Genomic DNA, 18,434 nt, shown 5'->3' on the forward strand with positions numbered 1-18,434 from the left:
GCACACAAGACTCAGTGGCCTTGGCATATGTGATGCTAAGTCATTTCCCTAGAGACCCAGCGACCTCAGTGGGCTCAAGTTCAAGTGGAGTCCTCCCAGTGTCTAAAAGCAACAGCCCTGGAGCTAGAGAGATGGCTCAGCAGTTAAGAGCACTTGTTCTTGCAGCAGACTGGGGTTCAATCCCCAGCATCCACATGATGGTTCACGACCATCCATAACTCCAGTTCTAGGGCACTGCATACATGTGGTACACAGAGAAACATGGGGGCAAAACACCCACATACAAAATAATACAATAAAATAAATAAGACTCAGAGGCCTTGATATATGTGAATTTCCTCCTCCCCCGCCCCGTCACATATAGCAAGATGGCAAAGAGGGGAACAGGAATCTTAGGGACAAGAGCCAGATGCTGGGAGATAAGACTGAACTCTAAGGACCATCTACCAGAATCCTAAGACTGAATTCTGGGGGCCCAGCCACCAGAAGAATAAAACTGGACTCTGAATTGATTTTTTTCCCCCTTTCAGGTTCTTTATAAAAATGCACGAGGAAAAGACGGGAAGGCAGATTTGGCTCCAACTTCCACACTGTCAGCGCTCTGAATAAAGCAAAAAGCTTCAAACCCTGGCTTGTGCTTTGTGATGGGCAGCCCAGGCTACGTACAGACACTTCAGATGGAAAAGAAACGTCTCCACTGTCAGAAGCATGCAAACATGCCTGCCTGCCTGTTACCAAGTCATCTTACAGTCTCAGGGACAGAGCAAGGAGGGAAAGGGAGAAGGGAGGGATAAAAGCCACAGAGCTGGTACCCCCAGGGGATCCTGCTAGATTTGGTGGTCTCGCCTCTGGCCATTTCTGTGGTCTGAGACAAGCAGCACCAGTGTCCCCTGGGAGATTCTGAGATATGCACATTTTTCCAGGCTCGCCCTAGATCTGCTATGAATCAGAGCTTACACTTTTTAACAAGATGCAGGGTGGGTTCATAGATCTGACCTGAATTAGATCACACTAAGCCACAGAGGCTGACATCATACACACATTCCTAGTAATTATCAGCCAAGTACAGTAACCAGGTTCTGTGGGAGGCAGGGGCTTTACCACAATGGCAAAGGTAGACCACCGAGGCCTGTTTTCCTGACCTCCTCTGACGACCGCCGATTGGGTCCAGAACCATTCAGAAACCATGAGCTTTCTAAATTAAGGGCATCTGGGTCTCTGGGTTACAGACAGAGCAGGGAGAAGTTTAACTGAAAATCAAAGCTGTGACTTGAAGAAACATTTCCTTTGTCCGTACCCCCTTCCAGGGGCCTGAGGGTTTCTCGGAAGTCTGTGCTGAGCTTGGCTTACATTTGCTTCACTGTGTCCTTTATTTTTAATTTTTTTATTATATGTAAGCACACTGTAGCTGTCTTCAGACACTCCAGAAGAGGGCATCGGATCTTGTTACAGATGGCTGTGAGCCACCATGTGGTTGCTGGGGTTTGAACTCAGGACCTCTGAAAGAGCAGTCAGTGCTCTTAACCACTGAGCCATCTCTCCAGCCTACACTGTTTCCTTTATAGAGGAAGAAATGCATTAAGTGCCCACAGGGCCCAGCTCACAGACACAAAGCAAAGATGTCACTCTATGTGAGACCTGACCCTCAAACTGTCCATCTACACAGATGTTTCTGTGACCTTGGGTAGAGCTCATGAGAAATAGGAAGAACAGGGGCCCAGGGCAGGGAAACTCCAGGAGGCAGGCATTTGGAAAGGTTGGAGTAAGAGCGGCTGGCAGCCAGCCACTCACCCGGTTGAACTGGGACCAGGACACGGACATGCTGTTGTAGTCCTCGAGGTGGTTGCTGCTGATGTTGAACAGTTTCTGTGCCAGGAACACGAGGTTCTCCTTGGTCAAGCCCCGGTTGCTCTGTACTTCAGCCTTGAATTTCATGTTGAGCGCTTCACACAGCTGCGGCCACAGCACCTTGTCAGGCACGGCAAATGGCACCCTGCCCTGAGAGGGAGAGAAGCCAGCCTCTAAGAGAACAGTTGCTTGCTTGATTCTCTCAAGCCACAAAAGGAAAGCAGCAGTGGCTGGAAGGAGTTGGGTTTGTCTTGCCAAACCTGAGCATATTCAGACATTCATAGGATGTCCTGTTCTGAGAGACACACAAGGCTCTACTTTAACGTCCTCATTCATGACACAGCTGCAGGGCCACCCTGCCTTACCTGTGCTGGCTTGGGAGCTACTGACCCTGCGGTCAGATTCTGGTTCTAATAAATAGCATCAGAGCAAAGTACCACCAAGTTTTGGCTCATGGTCTGGATTCACTGGAAGTTTTAGATAGTGAAAACATGGGTAGGTGTGGTGGCCCACGCCTGTGACCTTAGCACCTGGGAGAGAGAGAGGTACAGGAGTTCTAGGTCATTCTTTACCGCATAGCGTTTGAGGTCAGCCTGGGCTATGTGAGACCCTATTTTAAAGAGAGAGAGAGAGAGAGAGAGAGAGAGAGAGAAGGAGGGAGGGAGGGAAGGAGGGAGGGAGTGGGAGGGAAGAAGGGAGTGAGAGAGAGAGAGAGAGAGAGAGAGAGCAGTCAGACAGACAAGCCTGGCTTTCTAAGTGAGCAGAGGGAGGGCACACATGTGCAGCCCCAAGTATAATACTTGCTTGTCCTTGACACCTGCCAAGAACTCTAGCTCACAGTGAAGCAACTTGGCATGGAGGAGTGGAAAGTTTCTAGTTGGCAACTTGATTGAGAAACAGTTAGAATATGAACTTGTAATACACTGCCTCTCATTCTATTCAGCTGGCTGGTCAGTAGGTACGAGGGTAGTTAGGGCCAGAGGGATGTGGTCTGGTGCTCGCACCACACAGGGCAGTGACCAAGATGGCCAGGAGAGGGGACTTCCTCTCTCTTCACCTTCCTGCTTCCTTCCTCCTCCCCTCCCTGTGGGGGTGTGTGAGGGTGAAGCACATATGTGCACATAGGTGGAGGTCAGAGGTCAACCTCAGGTGTCTTTTTTCATGAGTTCTCCACTTCTTAAAATTTATTATTGGGGCTGGAGAGATAGCTCAAGTGATGAAGAGCACTGGCTGTTTTTGCAGCACCCACATGGCAGCTCACAATCATCTGTAACCCCAGTTCCAGGGGATCTGATGCTCTCTTCTGGCCTCATGGGCCACAGGCACAACATGCTACACACATATACATGTAGGCAAAACTCTCACATGTATAAAATAAAATATAAAAACTCATGTCTCCATATTTGCATGGCAAGCACTTTACTAAGCCATCCCCCAAGCCCCTTTCTTAGTTTGGGATAGGTCTCATGCAGGCCAATCTGGCCTTGAACTTGAAATTAATATATAGCCAGGATAAACATGAACTTCTGATCCTTCTGACTCTACCTCCCAAGGGCTAAGATTACAGGAGTGCATTACCATGACTGTTCAGGGGACTACCTATCATCTGTCTGTCTGTCTGTTGTACCTCACTACTAAGGTTATATAGTCTACCATGTCCGGACAGCTTCCCTGAGCTTGGTGTAAAATGAAGAACAACCAGTCGGGCGTGGTGGCTCTCGCCTTTAATCCCAGCACTCGGGAGGCAGAGGCAGGCGGATTTCTGAGTTCGAGGCCAGCCTGGTCTACAAAGTGAGTTCCAGGACAGCCAGGGCTACACAGAGAAACCCTGTCTCAAAAAACCAAAACCAAAAAAACAAAACAAAACAAAACAAAACAAAACAAAACAAAACAAAAAAACAACCTTCTCTAAGCAGGGCTTCCTCTTCTTCTGATCTGGGGAGCCCAAACCATACTCTGGGGGAGGTCACATAATCCATGGTGAAATTCAAGGAATGCCTCTCCATGCAAATGAGGTACCCCCAAGCCTCAGCCAATGTAATTTCACTTTAAGAAGAACCCCTTTCCACTCTCCTAGGTTCATATACACAGCCCTGGTTCACCCCGAATAAAGTGTGTATGCATACAATGCATACAAGCCTATCCTGAATAAATCCCAGCATACAGTGGTGTCTGGATACTCCGAGAGGGAGGAAATGGAGGACCCAGAATCACAGCTGGATTCCAACATGCATAACACCTCTCTCTCCCTTTCTCTTTCTCTCCCTCTCTCTCTCTCTCCCTCGCCCCCCCTCCTTCCTGAGACAGGGTTTCTCTATGTAGTCCTGGCTGCCCAAGTACTGAGATGGTCGACTCTATCAAACTTTCTGTATTTATTTTTAAATAGCATTCAAGATAACTTAGTCATCAGCATCACTGAGAATGTAAAAAATTTCATATTATTTGGACAAGATACCCTACTGGTTACACATTGCAGGGCACGTCAAGGTTACAGAAAGCTTCGTGGACAACAGGGATGGAGGTGAAGCAATCTAATCCATAAGGCTTTGAAACTTTGAAAGCAGTGTACTGTGGCCTTTTTTTTTTAATTTTTTTTTTTATTTTTTAGGAGTCTAAACTCTGCTTTTGCAGCACACACAGGGAAGATCTCATAAAAACCCTGCCTTTGCAATAAAGCCCGGTTCTCTAAAGATGACAGTTGAAGAGCCAAGAGTCTCACACTAGAGAAAGACAGACTTGGATGTGTCGAATAACGAGGACACTTTTATCACGCTTCTGAGAGTTAAGTTCTTCTAACAGCATGCAATAAGGACCCCTCCTCATGGAGACATTCTGAAAATGTTCATCATGGGCTGGGGATAGTTATAGTTCAGCTGGTAGAATGCTTGCCCAGCATGCACAAGGCTCTGGGGTCTAGGCCCAGTACTCCATAAAAAGTGAGCTTGGCTGGTGAATATCTGTCATGGCAGCACTTGTAAAGAGGAGAGAGGCAAGAAGGCTAGGGGTTCTTGGCTGCACAGTGAGTTCAACACCAGCCTGGAATATTACCAGAGACATTGTTGGAGATGGGGAGGGGGGGTGGGGAAGAGAAGGGGAGGGAAGGAGAGAGAATAAGAGAGTACAAATGCTTATTAGCAGGCTAGGGTAATTCTGCTTTTGGGGTGGGGGGGGGACATAAACCTACAACATGATTATCTGTCCCTTCAGACAAAGCATGTCACTCTTCATGAGCCCTGGGCAGAGCATCGGATGTCATCCGTATTTACTGTCAAAGGACTGAGGCAAGTTCTCAGACCATCTAGGGCTTCCCTGAGGATTCAAACATTACAGAGCATCTTCAGTGTAACAGAAGATGCTCTTTGTGATGGCGCCACGGAGCACCACTTTACCCGAGCTCCAGGCAAATGAGCTTCCCAGGGTCACCACGGGAGGAGGCAGAGTCTGAATTCGAACCCTGTCTGGATGTCAAGCCCCTTCCTCTCTCACATTTTCTATTCTGCCTCCCCATGCCCACCTCCTCCACGTGTGTGTGTGATCTCTCTCACACACACAGGCACACACACAGGCGTGCATACACACACACACACACACACACACACACACACACACACACACACACACACAGAGAGAGAGAGAGAGAGAGAGAGAGAGAGAGAGAGAGAGAGAGAGAGAGAGAGAGGAGAGATCCATGACCCCAGTCTTGAGACCGGGAAGACCCACAGACCACGGAATCCACTCACAGGCTCTGCAAAGGCGTTGTCCCAGAGGACAGTGGCTGTGGCATTGTTGTCCTGGCTGCCGTGAACAATCACCACCACCGGGAGCGACAAGGTCTGGAAGACAGAGAAGGACTGAGCGTTGCTTTCTTCTCCTTTTGTCTGGTTTCCCGATCACCCCAGTTTCAGTGGTACACTTAAAGAAGTGGCGCCGGGAACAGTTGGGGCATACACTTAAGAGGCTGAGATATTTCATCTGCCTATCTGTTTCTCTAACTCTCTAACAAACTAATTTTTCCTTTTTGGGAAAAAAAAAATCTTCCATTGTAGTCTAGGCTGACCTTCACTTCAAATCATTATATAGCTCAGGCTGACCTCAAATCAGTATTTTTTATTTTAATTTTTGAGAAAAAAAGTTCCCATAGCATACACTAATCTCAAATTCCTCATGAAGCTGAGGCTGGCCTTGAACCCCCGAGCCTCCTGATTTTACTTCTAATTCTTCAAGTGCGGGGATCACAGGCATGCACATACTGCTGTCAGGCTCAGCTTTTAGTCCAAACGTTTTAAAAAAAATTTTTGGTTGCTTTTTGGGACAGGGTTTCTCTGTGTAGATTTGCCTGCTCTGAAACTTACTCTTGAGGACCAGGCTGGCCTTGAACTCACAGAGATCCATCTGCATCTGCCTCCTGCCTCAGCCCTCCAAGGGACTAACACTACAAGTGTGTGCCACAGAGCCTAGCTGTAAGTGTAGATATTTTATAGGTGAGGTCACTAAGATATTCTGAAGGATGGAACAACTTTCTCACAAATACATGAAGAACAAGAGAGGAAAAAGAGAGAAAGGCTAAGGAGACACTTCTAGAGAAGGCCACAGGGAGATATGTCTAAAACATCACTTGCTTGCAATCCCAGCACTCGACACTGAGGCAGGACATTGCGATCAAGGCTAGCCTGGGCTACAGAGTAAGTTTTAGGCTGCTGGAGCTACATAGTAAGACCATATTTCAAAAACAAACAAAAACCCCAATCCACTAAATAAGCAAATATAAAACCACACAACCACAAAACTGCAATCCTTTCCTGCATCTACACTGAGTGGCTCCCATGAGTCACTTAAGTCCCAGGCTTCTATCTAGCTGTTTCAGTATGCTATTGTTTGAACCTAAAGAGGATTTGAAAAAACAATAGCTCTGAGGACAAGGGTCTCTCCATTTCCCAATAATCAACAGTGAAAAGGAAGACAGTATGTGGTTACAACTCTTGGCAAAACAAAATAAGACAAAACAAAACCAGCATGAAAAGACACCCTGTATAATTACTGTATAAACGAACATACATCTATATTATATATATAGTCTATACACACGTACTGCATATATACATCATACACACACTGCCCATGCATAATGCACAAACAAATACATCTGACACACATACTTGGTACACACCCAGGATATCCACTCTATAAATATACATGCACACTGTGGTCATACACTATATGCAAGTACAGTATATACATACTATACACACTGTATATACTCTCACACACTGTAACATACTATCTATACATTGTATATACACATGCTACAGGTATACAGTGTATATATACATTGTACATGCACAATACACATGTACACATACTGTATACACACACCATGTATACACATTGCACACAAACTGTATACATATTATATAAACATGCACACAATCTATATACCATACATACTATGTGTACTAACACACTATATACATTTTATACACACTGCACATACACAGAATACACATATGGCATATGTGCTGTATATTTATTGGCATGCGTACTGAGTACATACACCACATACATGTTACACATAGGCACACATACATGCATCCATGCTGACAGGGAGAGGGTTTTACCTTGACTTGAAAGACCAGCTCGTTTCCACCGACGCTGAACTGTGAGTCAAACAGGATCGTGAACTTCTCTTCCGTTACTGACTCTGCCCCACGGCGGTCAGACCTCTTGATTCGTTTCAGGGACTGCAGAGGAGAAGCAGAAGATGAGGAGGCCCGAGACACTAAGGGAGCATCCACTGTGCCTCTCCCAAGTCCTCACCATGTTTCTGAAGTGGGCGCTGAGTGTGCCAGTGGCCTGGTGGTACTCCATGACGCAACAGTTGTTCAGGATCTCGCCGCTGTAATCACTGCGAATCAGACAGAAGGTGAGCTGCAGCCCGAAAACCAAGGGGGCCACTGGGAATAGCTGCCACCTAGAGGAACTTAGCTACCAAGTCGAGGCACAGGTGACACTGCAGCATGTCCTGCATGTTAGGCCCAGGAGCTGTCCAAACCCAGAGCCTCCTTCTCCTCCGCCCTTCCCCACCCACCCAGGCTCTAATGGCTCTGCTGCTGCTAGTGCAATGATACCATCTAATAAAAAAGCCCTCACATTCATTCTCAGGTCCAGAAGAGTCAGAGAGAACAGATCTTAGAGGAGATTTTTATCTTCCATCTCATGGACCAAGGAAGAGTGGCAAGTAGGGGGCACCGAGGAACACTCACTTGCGGGTGTTCTCATTCTTGAGCAGGGACTTGGCCTGCTGCTCGCTGATGATGGTCGCCTTCACCTGCGGGGGGTTCATGTGCACATTCAGCTTCCCCCCCACCAGCAGGCGCACGGTGGCTGCAAACTTGGTCTGGGTCTTCAGGACCTGAGGAGGCTGCTTCTCGATGATGAACGTGCTGCGGGGGACACAAGGGACCAGACAGTTGCCACATGCTGGCTCAGGGAAGAGAGCTGGGAGGCCAGCTAGGAGGGAGGGGCTTTCTGTGGGACCTAATGGGAGAAGGGAGACAGGCAGAGGAGGAGGGCGCCTGCCCTTGTTCCAGAGGAGGACATGGGGGTTGAAGACAGGTGTGAGGGAGGCTGGAGGCTATGGTGTTTCCCGCAGTGTCCCCAACACACACTGGGCCAGGACAGCCACAGCAGCAGAGCTATGGAGCCACAGTGGTAAGGGGAGGGGCAGCGGAGTAGGATGGGGGTGGGGGAGACAGAGCTCTGGGTTTGGACAGCTCCAGGGCCTCAACATGCCCACCCCAGGAACTGCCATGTCCCTCTGAGCATGGCCAGGAGGCAGCCGTCACCTGGTGACCAGGGCTGAGATGATGTCCGTGATGGTGGCGTTGACCTCAGCCAGCATCTCCTCCACGGGGCCTGGGATGGGCAGCTGCTGGCACAAGTGCTCAGCCCTGCGGATCTGCTGCCGGTTCTGCCAGATGATCTCGGCCAGCTTCTCACACCTGCAAGGAGCCCGGGGCCTTCAGGGGGATGGCGGCTGCTGTTCCAGCCCAGGCCAGGGGAGGAAGATGCATGCTACTCTTCCTCCTTCCCACCAAAGCACCCCCCGCCCCAGAAAGGTGCTGGCCTTGGCCACCGCTCTCCTGCACAGGCACACTGAGCAGAGTCCCACTTTTCAAAAGCAGAAGACAGTCAGGGTGGCCCCAACTTGGAACCAACCAGCTCAAGGGTAGCCCTGCCCATCCCAAGGCACCACTGTCCCTTGTGGGAGGTGGCACAGGTCTGAGGAGCCGAGTCCCATCAAGAGCCAAGATACTGCTGAAGTGAGAGCTGTCACAGACAGTGGGCATCTGCTGCTCATGCCAAGGCAGGGACAGAAGAGGCAGCTGGCATCCTTGCCCAAGCTGCCCACCCCGCCCACCTCTCACCCTCACCAGGACTGCAGCACGTCCAGGCTGCCCTCGGGGGGACCCCCGTTCCCGGCCAGCTGCTGTCTCCGCTTCCACTGGATCAGCTCGTCGTCCAGGATGATGGTCTGCTGCTTCCGCAGCAGCTGCAGGGTCTTCTGGTGCTTCTCAGCCAGCTCCTGTGCGAGGGAACAGCGGCTCTCTGGCTCCTGGCGAGCATCCCTCAGTGCCTGGCCTAGAACCCAGGGCCTGGCCCCCTCACACCTGCTCCACCCCAGGAGAGAGGGGCCCTGCTCCCATCCAGGCTCTGTCCCCCACCTGGTGCCCTGAATCTCAGGTGACAGAGCTCCCTCTGGGGCAGAGGGTCGCAGGGCACGCACTAACCACTCGGTACTGCTGCAGTGTCTGTGCCTCTCGCTGCAGCCAGGTCTCCAGGGACACTTGCTTCTGCTGGAGGGCCGTCTCCCTGCTCATGCGCTCCTGGGGGTTCAGCTGTCCCAGCTGGGCAAACTGAGCTGGAGGAGGGGACAGGACACCCACCACCATCAATTCTTGTGTCCAGTAAGAAGTCTGAAGGATCACCCACTCTCAGGGTCATCTAGACACCCCATCAACAGTAAGTCAGAGTTCCAGCTCGCAATGGGTGTCCCATGATGAAGGGGCTCTCTCAGAAGGCGGATCAAGGTTCTCCTGACCTGGCCTCTCCTAGGCCGGGAGCAGGTGTTTGTTGGGGAAGCAACTGCTTAGTAGTGTGTGCCTCCACACTCCCCACACAGAGGGCATCCTGCCCTCCCCACAGGTTTGAAGTTAGCCTATGTGTGCAAGTGGCCCTGTGGTTTATCAGCTGGTCGAACTTGGGTAAATCCCTGTATTTCCCGCTTCAGTCTTCCATCTGTGAAGGGAGACTCTTGACAGCGGCTCAGGAGGCTGCTCTGGGGATAAAACCAGGTTTTTTTTTTTTTTTTTGTTTTGTTTTTTTTTTTTGCATTCTAGGCAAGCACTCCCCCAACTGAGCTACATCGTCGGTTTTCTTTTGGTACCTTTCAATACGAATGGACAGACCCGGGAGACAGAAGCAGGACACAGAGTCACATAGAGTCCTCATCGGCTCTGCTCCATCAAGTACGTCCTGGGTTGAACTACCTGTCCACTATCACTGCCTGCAAACCTTCTTGTTCCTTGCTCCATGCCCAGAAAAAGACCGGAGTCCTGGCATTATTGTTTCCTCCGGTGGCCCTTGAGTAGCCCAGCATCCTTATTCTGGTCTTGCCAAGAATTTGTGCATACGGGCATGTCTCATTGAAGCTCATGGCTGGCCTCTGAAAACCATGTCACAATGACCTTGTCCTTGCCCCAGGGACACACAAGCTGGGATGGACAAAAGCAACACTAAGACAGCCAGGATAAGCCCGCAACTGTAATTTATGCTGGCCTCAGGGCACAGAGCTAATAGACAGAGTTCCTTCTCAATGATTTATCATCTGGGAAGCCTGGGAGGCAGTAAATAATGTCAACATAGCAATGCGCTATGCTTTACACACATGACCTTAGGAGACCTTAGGCGGGTGTGGGGACAGGTTTCTTCTGAGAGTCTTATTTTTAAAATTGGTGTTAGATTTATTGCACGCGTATGAGTGTTTTGCATACGTGTATGTCTGTGTACTACGTGCATGCTTGGTGCCCACAGAGGTTAGAAGAGGGTCCTGGATTACTCGGAAGTGGAGTTACAGACAGTTTTGAGCCACCAAGTGGATTCTGGGAACCAAATCCAACTCCTATGCAAAAGAGGCCAGTGCTCTTAATCACTAGTGCCATGGCCCCAGCCCCCTCTGTCTGTCTGAGGCAGGCACGCCCGCATAGAGAAGAAAGCGTAGGGTTAAGAGGGAGCGCTGCGGAGGCTCCACAACTCCTGGAAGAATTCTCAAATTCTGTGTGCCTTAGAACAAAGGCTAGGGAACACTGTCCAGAAGGCATACAGGGTCACAGGAAAGTCTTGAATAACTGCATACAACTCAATGGCAGGCACCACAAATAGAGATCCTCCAGTGCTGGGGATGGAGGCCAGGCTCTCACACATTAGGAAAGCATTCTACCTCTGAGCTACACCCACACTCCTAGATGTGATGTACTTCCTACTTCCCATCCCAGCAAGGCTGCATTCATAAAATGCCTACACTAGGCCCGGCAGTGGTTGCGCACGCCTCTGATACCAGCACTCAGGAGGCAGAGGCAGGCGGATTTCTGAGTTCGAGGCCAGCCTGGTCTACAAAGTGAGTCTCAGGACACCCAGGGCTACACAGAGAAACCCTGTCTAAAACAAACAAACAATTACTCTAAAAATGTTTACTTTGGGGCTGGCAAGATGGTCAAGAGCACTGACTGCTCTTCTGAAGGTCCTGAGTTCAAATCCCAGCAACCACATGGTGGCTCACAACCATCCGTAACAAAATCTGATGCCCTCTTCTGGAGTGTCTGAAGACAGCTACAGTGTACTTACATATAATAAATAAATAAATCTTTAAAAAAAGAAAATGTTTACTATATACAATTATAATATGTCCTCTGTAAGCTATTTATTAAGCTATGAATGCTTTTTGCTTGTTTTTGAGATAGAGTTCCTGAGTAATAGCCCTGGCTGTCCTGGAACTCTCTTTGTAGTCCAGGCTGTTCTCAAACTCATAGAGTCACCTTCCTCTGTATTCCAAATGCTAGGATTAAAGATGTGAGCCACCATGCCTGGCAAAGATTTATTTACTTATATATATGCATATTTTGTCTGCATATATGCACACCGTAAGAGGGCATTGGCCGCTATGGGACTACAGTTACAGATGGTTGTGAGCTGCTATGTGGTTGCTGGGAATTGAACTCAGGCCTTCTGGAGGAGCAGCCAGTGCTTTCCACTACTGAGCCATCTCTCCAGCCCATGAACACCTTAAATCTCAAAAAGGAAACATCTTCTACAGCGACCCCAAACTTCATGAGAACAGGAAGGCCTGAGTGAGACCCTGCACTCTCCCCATCAGGTGCCATGTTCTCTCCCTAAGCTACCCAGCTCCTTCTTCAGCCTGAATGGTTCCACTCTGCTCAGACAAAGGCACAGCTCAGAATGGAACCAGGATCTCTTCTGCTTCCTCAGAGCTTGCTCCTAGACCTTACTCCCACCCCCGGAGCTTCCAGGATTCCACTGCCAGCCTCACCTTGGATCCGCAGGCTCTCCTGGTACTGGATGATGAAGTACTCTTGGGTCTGCTGCAGCTTCTTCAGCTCGTTCTCCGTGTCCTGTGTGATCAGGCGCAGCTCCTCAAACGTTTGGTTGATCTGAAGGTGCTTCTGGGACATGGCGTCAGCAAGACTTCCAGCTGGAGAGCTGCCCTGGGGACAGGTGGGGAGATCCAGTGTGGGAGGGTGGGAAGAAGCCTTCGGTCTTAATCCCTAGGTGAAGCTAAGACCCCCAAGGTTAAATTTGAGGTCAGAAGACATCACAAATGCCACATGTGAGAATCGGGGTAGAATGGAAAGCGAGTGGAGGCGGTTGACTCGACAGGCTTTCTTCACGGTAAAAACCTACTTCTGTTTCAGCTCTGGCCTCCACATGAGTGTCCCACAGAGGATGTGTGTGCCCAATTCTTTTGAGAAACTAGAACTCCACATGCCCCAGAGGTCACTTGGGTCTTCCTCCTGATGATGATAACCCTGATTCCACATTCACTCATTGATCCAATACCATGACTGTGATTTCGCTGGGGACACATTGGGAATAAAACATGGTCTGTATCTATCTCAAGGCAGACTGGTGCTGAAATCATTTGCTTCTACCCATTTGCTTCTACCGTGGATGAAGCCACACCCGAAGGCTCCTAGGTGTCTGTAGCCCCTCAGAGGAAGTGATGGGGGAGGCATGCACAAGGTCCCTGTGGATCTGGCTGTTTAAGTGACTAGGTATGATCCACTCCTTCAGCAGCTGGCCCAGAGAGTGTGAAGAAATTTCTACTAAGTAATTTCCCTGATTGTGAGCATGCTTCAACACAAAACTGATTTGCTTTGGTTAAGTTAGTTTGCACATGTTCACCTTGCTTTGTGGTTGTAGCCTCACTTAAGTTATAAAGCTAAGGTCAGCTCCCTAAAGAGACACTAGTGCATATTGGGTCACCTCAACAAAGTGGGATCCAGGGGGAAACGGCTCAAGAAGGGCACCCCAACTCCTCTCCCACAACCATGGGCACACTCACGTTGTTGGCTTCGCGAACCAGCCTCTGTTCGTTGTACAGAATGTGCCGGATACAGCGAACCAGCTCCATGGGGCAGCGGTCGTACGTGCTCTGAAAGAGGACAACAGCAGACATCACTTTGCTCCACTCTGTTGTGGGTTAACCGGACCCAGGGCAGGGAGCACTCATGGTAGAGATGCGGTAACCATGGAGTCATGGGCAGTGCTGTTCCCCGGTGTGGGCGGGATGGAGAGAAAGACATTATGAAAATGCAGTTGCACTAAGAAGGTAAGGCTGCTTTACTTTCTGAACCTCAATGCCAAAAGCACTACAGCAACATTCTTGGAAACGGGTGAGTCTTTAAAAGGCCACAGCAGACAAGACACAGGACTGGGAAATTTCCTGTCAGTTAGAATCAGAATTACTGTCACAGTAGGGAAGACCGGCATCTTCTTTCTCTGGATGGGGCATTGCAGAAGGACAATGCATCCGTTATTTAGAATTTGAGATCAGCTTAGACAACATGGTGAGGCCCTACCTCATAATGCTCTCACAGAAGACCCGAGTTCAATTCCCAGCACCGACCTCAGGCAGCTCACAACCATTTCTAACTCCAACTCCAGGGGCTGTGATGCCCTCTTCTGACCCCTGAGGGCACTACACTCATGTGCACATACATACCCACACACAAATTTAAAAATAAAATGTAAAAATATTAAAAGTAAGGGAATAAGTGATTATTTTAAAATGTTAATATCAAAGCCAAAATAAGGTCGAAAAATGAATGTTTTCAGGTTAAAGAAAAGGGAAAGGTGGACAGGACTGCTGGGACAAGATGACTGCTTAATGTTCAATGCTTAACGTTCAAGACTAGCATAGGCTACAACACTATGGAGGCCCTATCTCCAAAACAGACACGTCACAAAGTTGAAACCAAACCAGATAAAACATTAAAGAGATATGTCAACTAGATATCATATGAGGCTTTGGACTGGACCCTGGACTGGAGGGACACTTGTGAGTCAGTTGACAAATGGATAATAGAGACAGAATAGTAAGTAAAAGTTTGTGTGAATGTTAAACACACTAAATTGAATAACTGTATTGTGACCCTGTAAGGGAAGTTCATGTTCTTAGAACATACATGCTGAGATACTCAGGGGAGAGATGTATGTAACTTACTCGCAACTAGAAATGTGTGTGTGTGTGTATGTGTGTGTGTGTGTGTGTGTGCATGTGTACGTGAAGGTATGTGTGTGTATGTGTCTGCATCTGTATGTGTATGTTTGTATGTGTGTGTATTGTGTAACTATGTGTGTGTGTTGTATGAGTATGTGTGTATGTGTGAGAGTGTGTATGTGTGTATGTGTACATGTGTACATGAAGGTGTGGGGGCAGGAAAGGGAGAGAGGAGCGTGAGAGAGATGATGATGTAAATGAACCTGAGCATATGAAGGGGGCCTTGTTGTACCTCTGCTGCAACTTTCTGCAAATTCAAAATTATTTTGAAATAAGAAGTTAAAAGAGAGTAAAAGTCATGGCTGGGAGTGGTGCTTACCTACAGCCCATACTGGGGGTGGAGTGGAATTGATGCAGGAGGATCCCCAGTTTGAGGCCAATCTGACCTAAATAGTGAAACTTTTCATTTCTTTTTAAATAAAGATTAGTTTCTATTTTTATTTCTGTGTCTGTATGTCACTTGTGGGTGGATGCCTGTTGAGGTCAGAAGAGGGCTCCAAGCCCCAGGTTACTGTGAGTTTCCTGATGTGGGTGCTGAGAGCTGAACCCAGGTCCTCTACAATAGCAGCACGCTGGCTGGTTTTCTATCAACCTGACACAAATTAGAGTCATCAGAAGAGGGCGCCTCAGTGGAGAAAAATGCCTTCTTATGATAGGTTTGGGTTGTAGGAAAGCCTATAGGGCATTTTGTTAATTAGTGATTGATGTGGGAGGGCCCAGCCCATTGTGTGTGGGGCCGCCCCTGGGCTGGTGGTTCTGGGAGCTATGAGAAAGCAGGCTGAGCAAGCAATGGGGAGCAAGCCAGTAAGCAGCATTCCTCTATGGCCTCTGTATCAGCTTCTGCCACCAACTTCCTGCTTTGTTTGGGTTCCTGTCCCGACTTCCACCAATGACGAACTGTGATGTGGAAGTGTAAGCCAGATAAACGGTGTTCTCCTCAATTCACTTTTGGTCATAGTGTTTCATCACAGCAATAATAACCCTAAGACAAGCAGGAAGCGCTCTTAACCACAGAACCAACTCTCCAGCCCCACGGTGAGACTCTTGTCTCAAAGAAGGTAACAGCCGCAACCACAAAGCCAATCAAAACCATGTGCGTGAAACACACATTTCTACGATGCCGGGTTAAAGATCAGAACACGTGTCTACAGAAAATTAAATGAAGAAGTCCTCAAGAGGGCAGGGCCTAAGTGTGGCCAGTGTTTGTACCCACCTGGAGCTGTGTGGCATAGTGCCCCAGCTTGATCTTCAGCAAAAACCCATCTTCCCCCACCTGGTGCTCCGCCTTCTTCTGCAGCTCCTGCACCAGGCCCTCCAGGAGCTGGGTGGCCTTAATGTTCTCCTGTGGATTATCAAGATCTATTGAGTCCCTAGGGGAAAAAAATTACACAATCTGTATACATACATGCATAGGAGCCTGTACACATGCAGCCTTTACATACTACATTTGTTTTGTGGGTGCTGGGATTATAGGTGTGAGCCATCATGGGAGTCTGGAACGTGATTTCTTCTATAATTCACGGGTTAAGAAACACCCCGACATAAGTTGGCTAAATGTCTACAATGCCTGACTCTACAATTCTTTTAGCTGAGCTTTACACTTCTTTCTCTAAATACTCCTTCCTCCCTTCCCTTTACTGACTGACTCTGATATTAACCCACCCCCTCCTAGGAATAAAGGGAATAAGGGGTCTTCTAACTTCCAGTTTATACTCGTATCTCCAGGGTATGTGGGACAGGGTATATAGTTCTGCATGTTCTTTCCAACCTTGACTGGCTCCAGGCCCCCAGTCACTGCCCTTCCTAAGGGACCCTGGAAGGGAGGCATCAGGACAGAAGATGCCTACAAGTATTCACACCCAGGAGAATAGTCTGTCATCACTGCAGATATGGGACCTGGAAATAACACTGACTCCTCCAGTGAAGGCGAGAAGCCAGTCCCCAGACCTCGTGTCATCCTGAGCTGTTCAGCTGGTGACAGGGGTTGGGTCCACTTCCTCCTTATCTTCTTTCTTTTTGTCCTTAAAAGATTTTTGTCTACTAAGTTAGGCAACAATTGCTGCTGGGTAATACTTAAGTGACTTAGCACGCTGACAAACCAAACAGCTGTCAGGCTGAAATAATATCTAATTACTGCTGACCAGGTCCACAGCCAGGGAAGAGAGCCAGCGGCAGCTAAAAGACAGCCACCCACAAATCCCTGAAGTTAGCAAGTGGCTGGTGGCAAACAGCTAGGCAGACGCGCACCAAAGCCCTGAGACGACCTTACCAGAGACCACCCAACCTGTGTCTGGAAAGGGTAGGGACAAAGCCAATTTTTAGAAGTGTATTCTCTATGGGTTGAAGAAAATATGTATGAAGTGGAAGGCTAGACGGGCTGCAGGCACAGCCTTGCTCCTCTGTTCTGACTGGGAGCCCACTGTTGAAAGGATCTAGTCTTTTTTTGTTTGTTTGTTTTTTCAAGACAGGGTTTCTCTGTATAACCCTGGCTGTCCTGGAACTCACTTTGTAGACCAGGCTGGCCTTGAACTCAGAAATCCACCTGCCTCTGCCTCCCAAGTGCTGGGATTAAAGGCGTGCGCCACCACTGCCCGGCTGAGAGGATCCAGTCTTTGAACAGAACACAGGAGTCTGGTTCTCAATTTGGACTCAACCATAGCCTACAATCAGAGACTTCATGACAGCTTCAATACGAAGAGCTGGAAACTCTTCGGTGATATCTCTATTTCTCTATGGGGAAAAAACAAAACCCTACCTAAAACCCACGTTTTCCTTAATATCAACCCCAATTTCCCAAAGCTTATTCAATAAGTAGACTACTCAGGAGATCTGCTGGCTGAAAGCCCATTTGCCTAGGACTGTCTCGAGTTCCTAGGCTTAAGTAATTCCCCTGCCTCAGCTTCCTGAGTAGCTGGAATTACAGGAATGCGCTGTTGTACTCGAATAAACGAAAGTTGGCTTTTGTTCTCTCTTTTGTGGTATGGAGCCAGTCTGCTTAGCTGGACGAATGCTCTACCGCTGATCTAGCCTCTAAGTGAGATTTTTAATCAGCAGAAACTTCCTATTAATGTTTTCCGAAATCTCCCAAATCATTAAAACAGAAAGAAAAGGAAAAGGACTGGACTAATTGAGGTGTGTTTGATGTTCTCATATTTAGTCAGTTTTTCCCCCTCTTAATTATATGAAGCTGGGATTTTTTTTTTAATTGCCTTCCTTCGGCAGGCTTGTTTCTGAACGGAGCCTTGCTAACAAGCTGTAGCAATTACTGTAAGGCAACATCTCCAGTGGGTAGGGACAGCCTTCTCCCAGCAGCAACAAGGCTGGCTCTCCAAAGAGGAGCTCACCACCCTGGTCAAAGCCTGGCTAGTCTGATGAACTTGTGATGAACTTGGACACTCACGGACAGACTGAGGCCAACGACGGGCAAGCTCCCTGCCCTGCACGCTGCTGGGCACCGCTGATGGCTGGTGAGGATGCGGCAGGGCTGAGGAGGCAGCCGCTCAGTGGTACAGCTGTCTCGTGTGTTGTAAGCTTTGTCCTAGCACTGCACGGTAAGATGCATTGCTACTGAACTGTGTTATACCGATCTAACAATTTTAAAGCTCAAGTATATAATTCATAATAGAGATAAAAATGTTGGCTAAGTCAACACTGAAATGTAACCATTATTAGTTTTTAAAAAGAAAAAAAAAAAAAACCATTTAGTGAGTTCCGGGACAGCCAGAGCTATATA

At 48.4% G+C, this 18,434-nt stretch overlaps 1 protein-coding gene across 5 annotated transcripts in view; it reads right to left on the reverse strand.

The window, feature by feature from the left end:
* Stat5b (signal transducer and activator of transcription 5B) overlaps positions 1-18,434 on the reverse strand; it is a 78,274-nt gene that overhangs the window by 8,225 nt on the left and 51,615 nt on the right. For 3 of the 5 annotated variants that reach the window (NM_001113563.2, NM_011489.3, NM_001362682.1), the window contains exons 3-13: positions 15,915-16,071; positions 13,484-13,573; positions 12,452-12,626; positions 9,636-9,766; positions 9,279-9,430; positions 8,691-8,846; positions 8,109-8,288; positions 7,663-7,750; positions 7,464-7,586; positions 5,589-5,681; positions 1,792-1,998 (exon numbers count right to left, since the gene is read on the reverse strand). In NM_001113563.2, coding sequence (NP_001107035.1) covers positions 1,792-1,998; positions 5,589-5,681; positions 7,464-7,586; positions 7,663-7,750; positions 8,109-8,288; positions 8,691-8,846; positions 9,279-9,430; positions 9,636-9,766; positions 12,452-12,626; positions 13,484-13,573; positions 15,915-16,071 — 1,552 coding nt within the window. Of the gene's footprint in view, positions 1-1,791; positions 1,999-5,588; positions 5,682-7,463; positions 7,587-7,662; positions 7,751-8,104; positions 8,289-8,690; positions 8,847-9,278; positions 9,431-9,635; positions 9,767-12,451; positions 12,627-13,483; positions 13,574-15,914; positions 16,072-18,434 lie in introns of those variants that run through there. The other 2 variants (XM_006532723.3, XM_030245749.1) reach the window with 2 other exon arrangements.

Source organism: Mus musculus, chromosome 11 (assembly GCF_000001635.26).
Source record: "Mus musculus strain C57BL/6J chromosome 11, GRCm38.p6 C57BL/6J".
Lineage (NCBI taxonomy): Eukaryota > Metazoa > Chordata > Mammalia > Rodentia > Muridae > Mus > Mus musculus.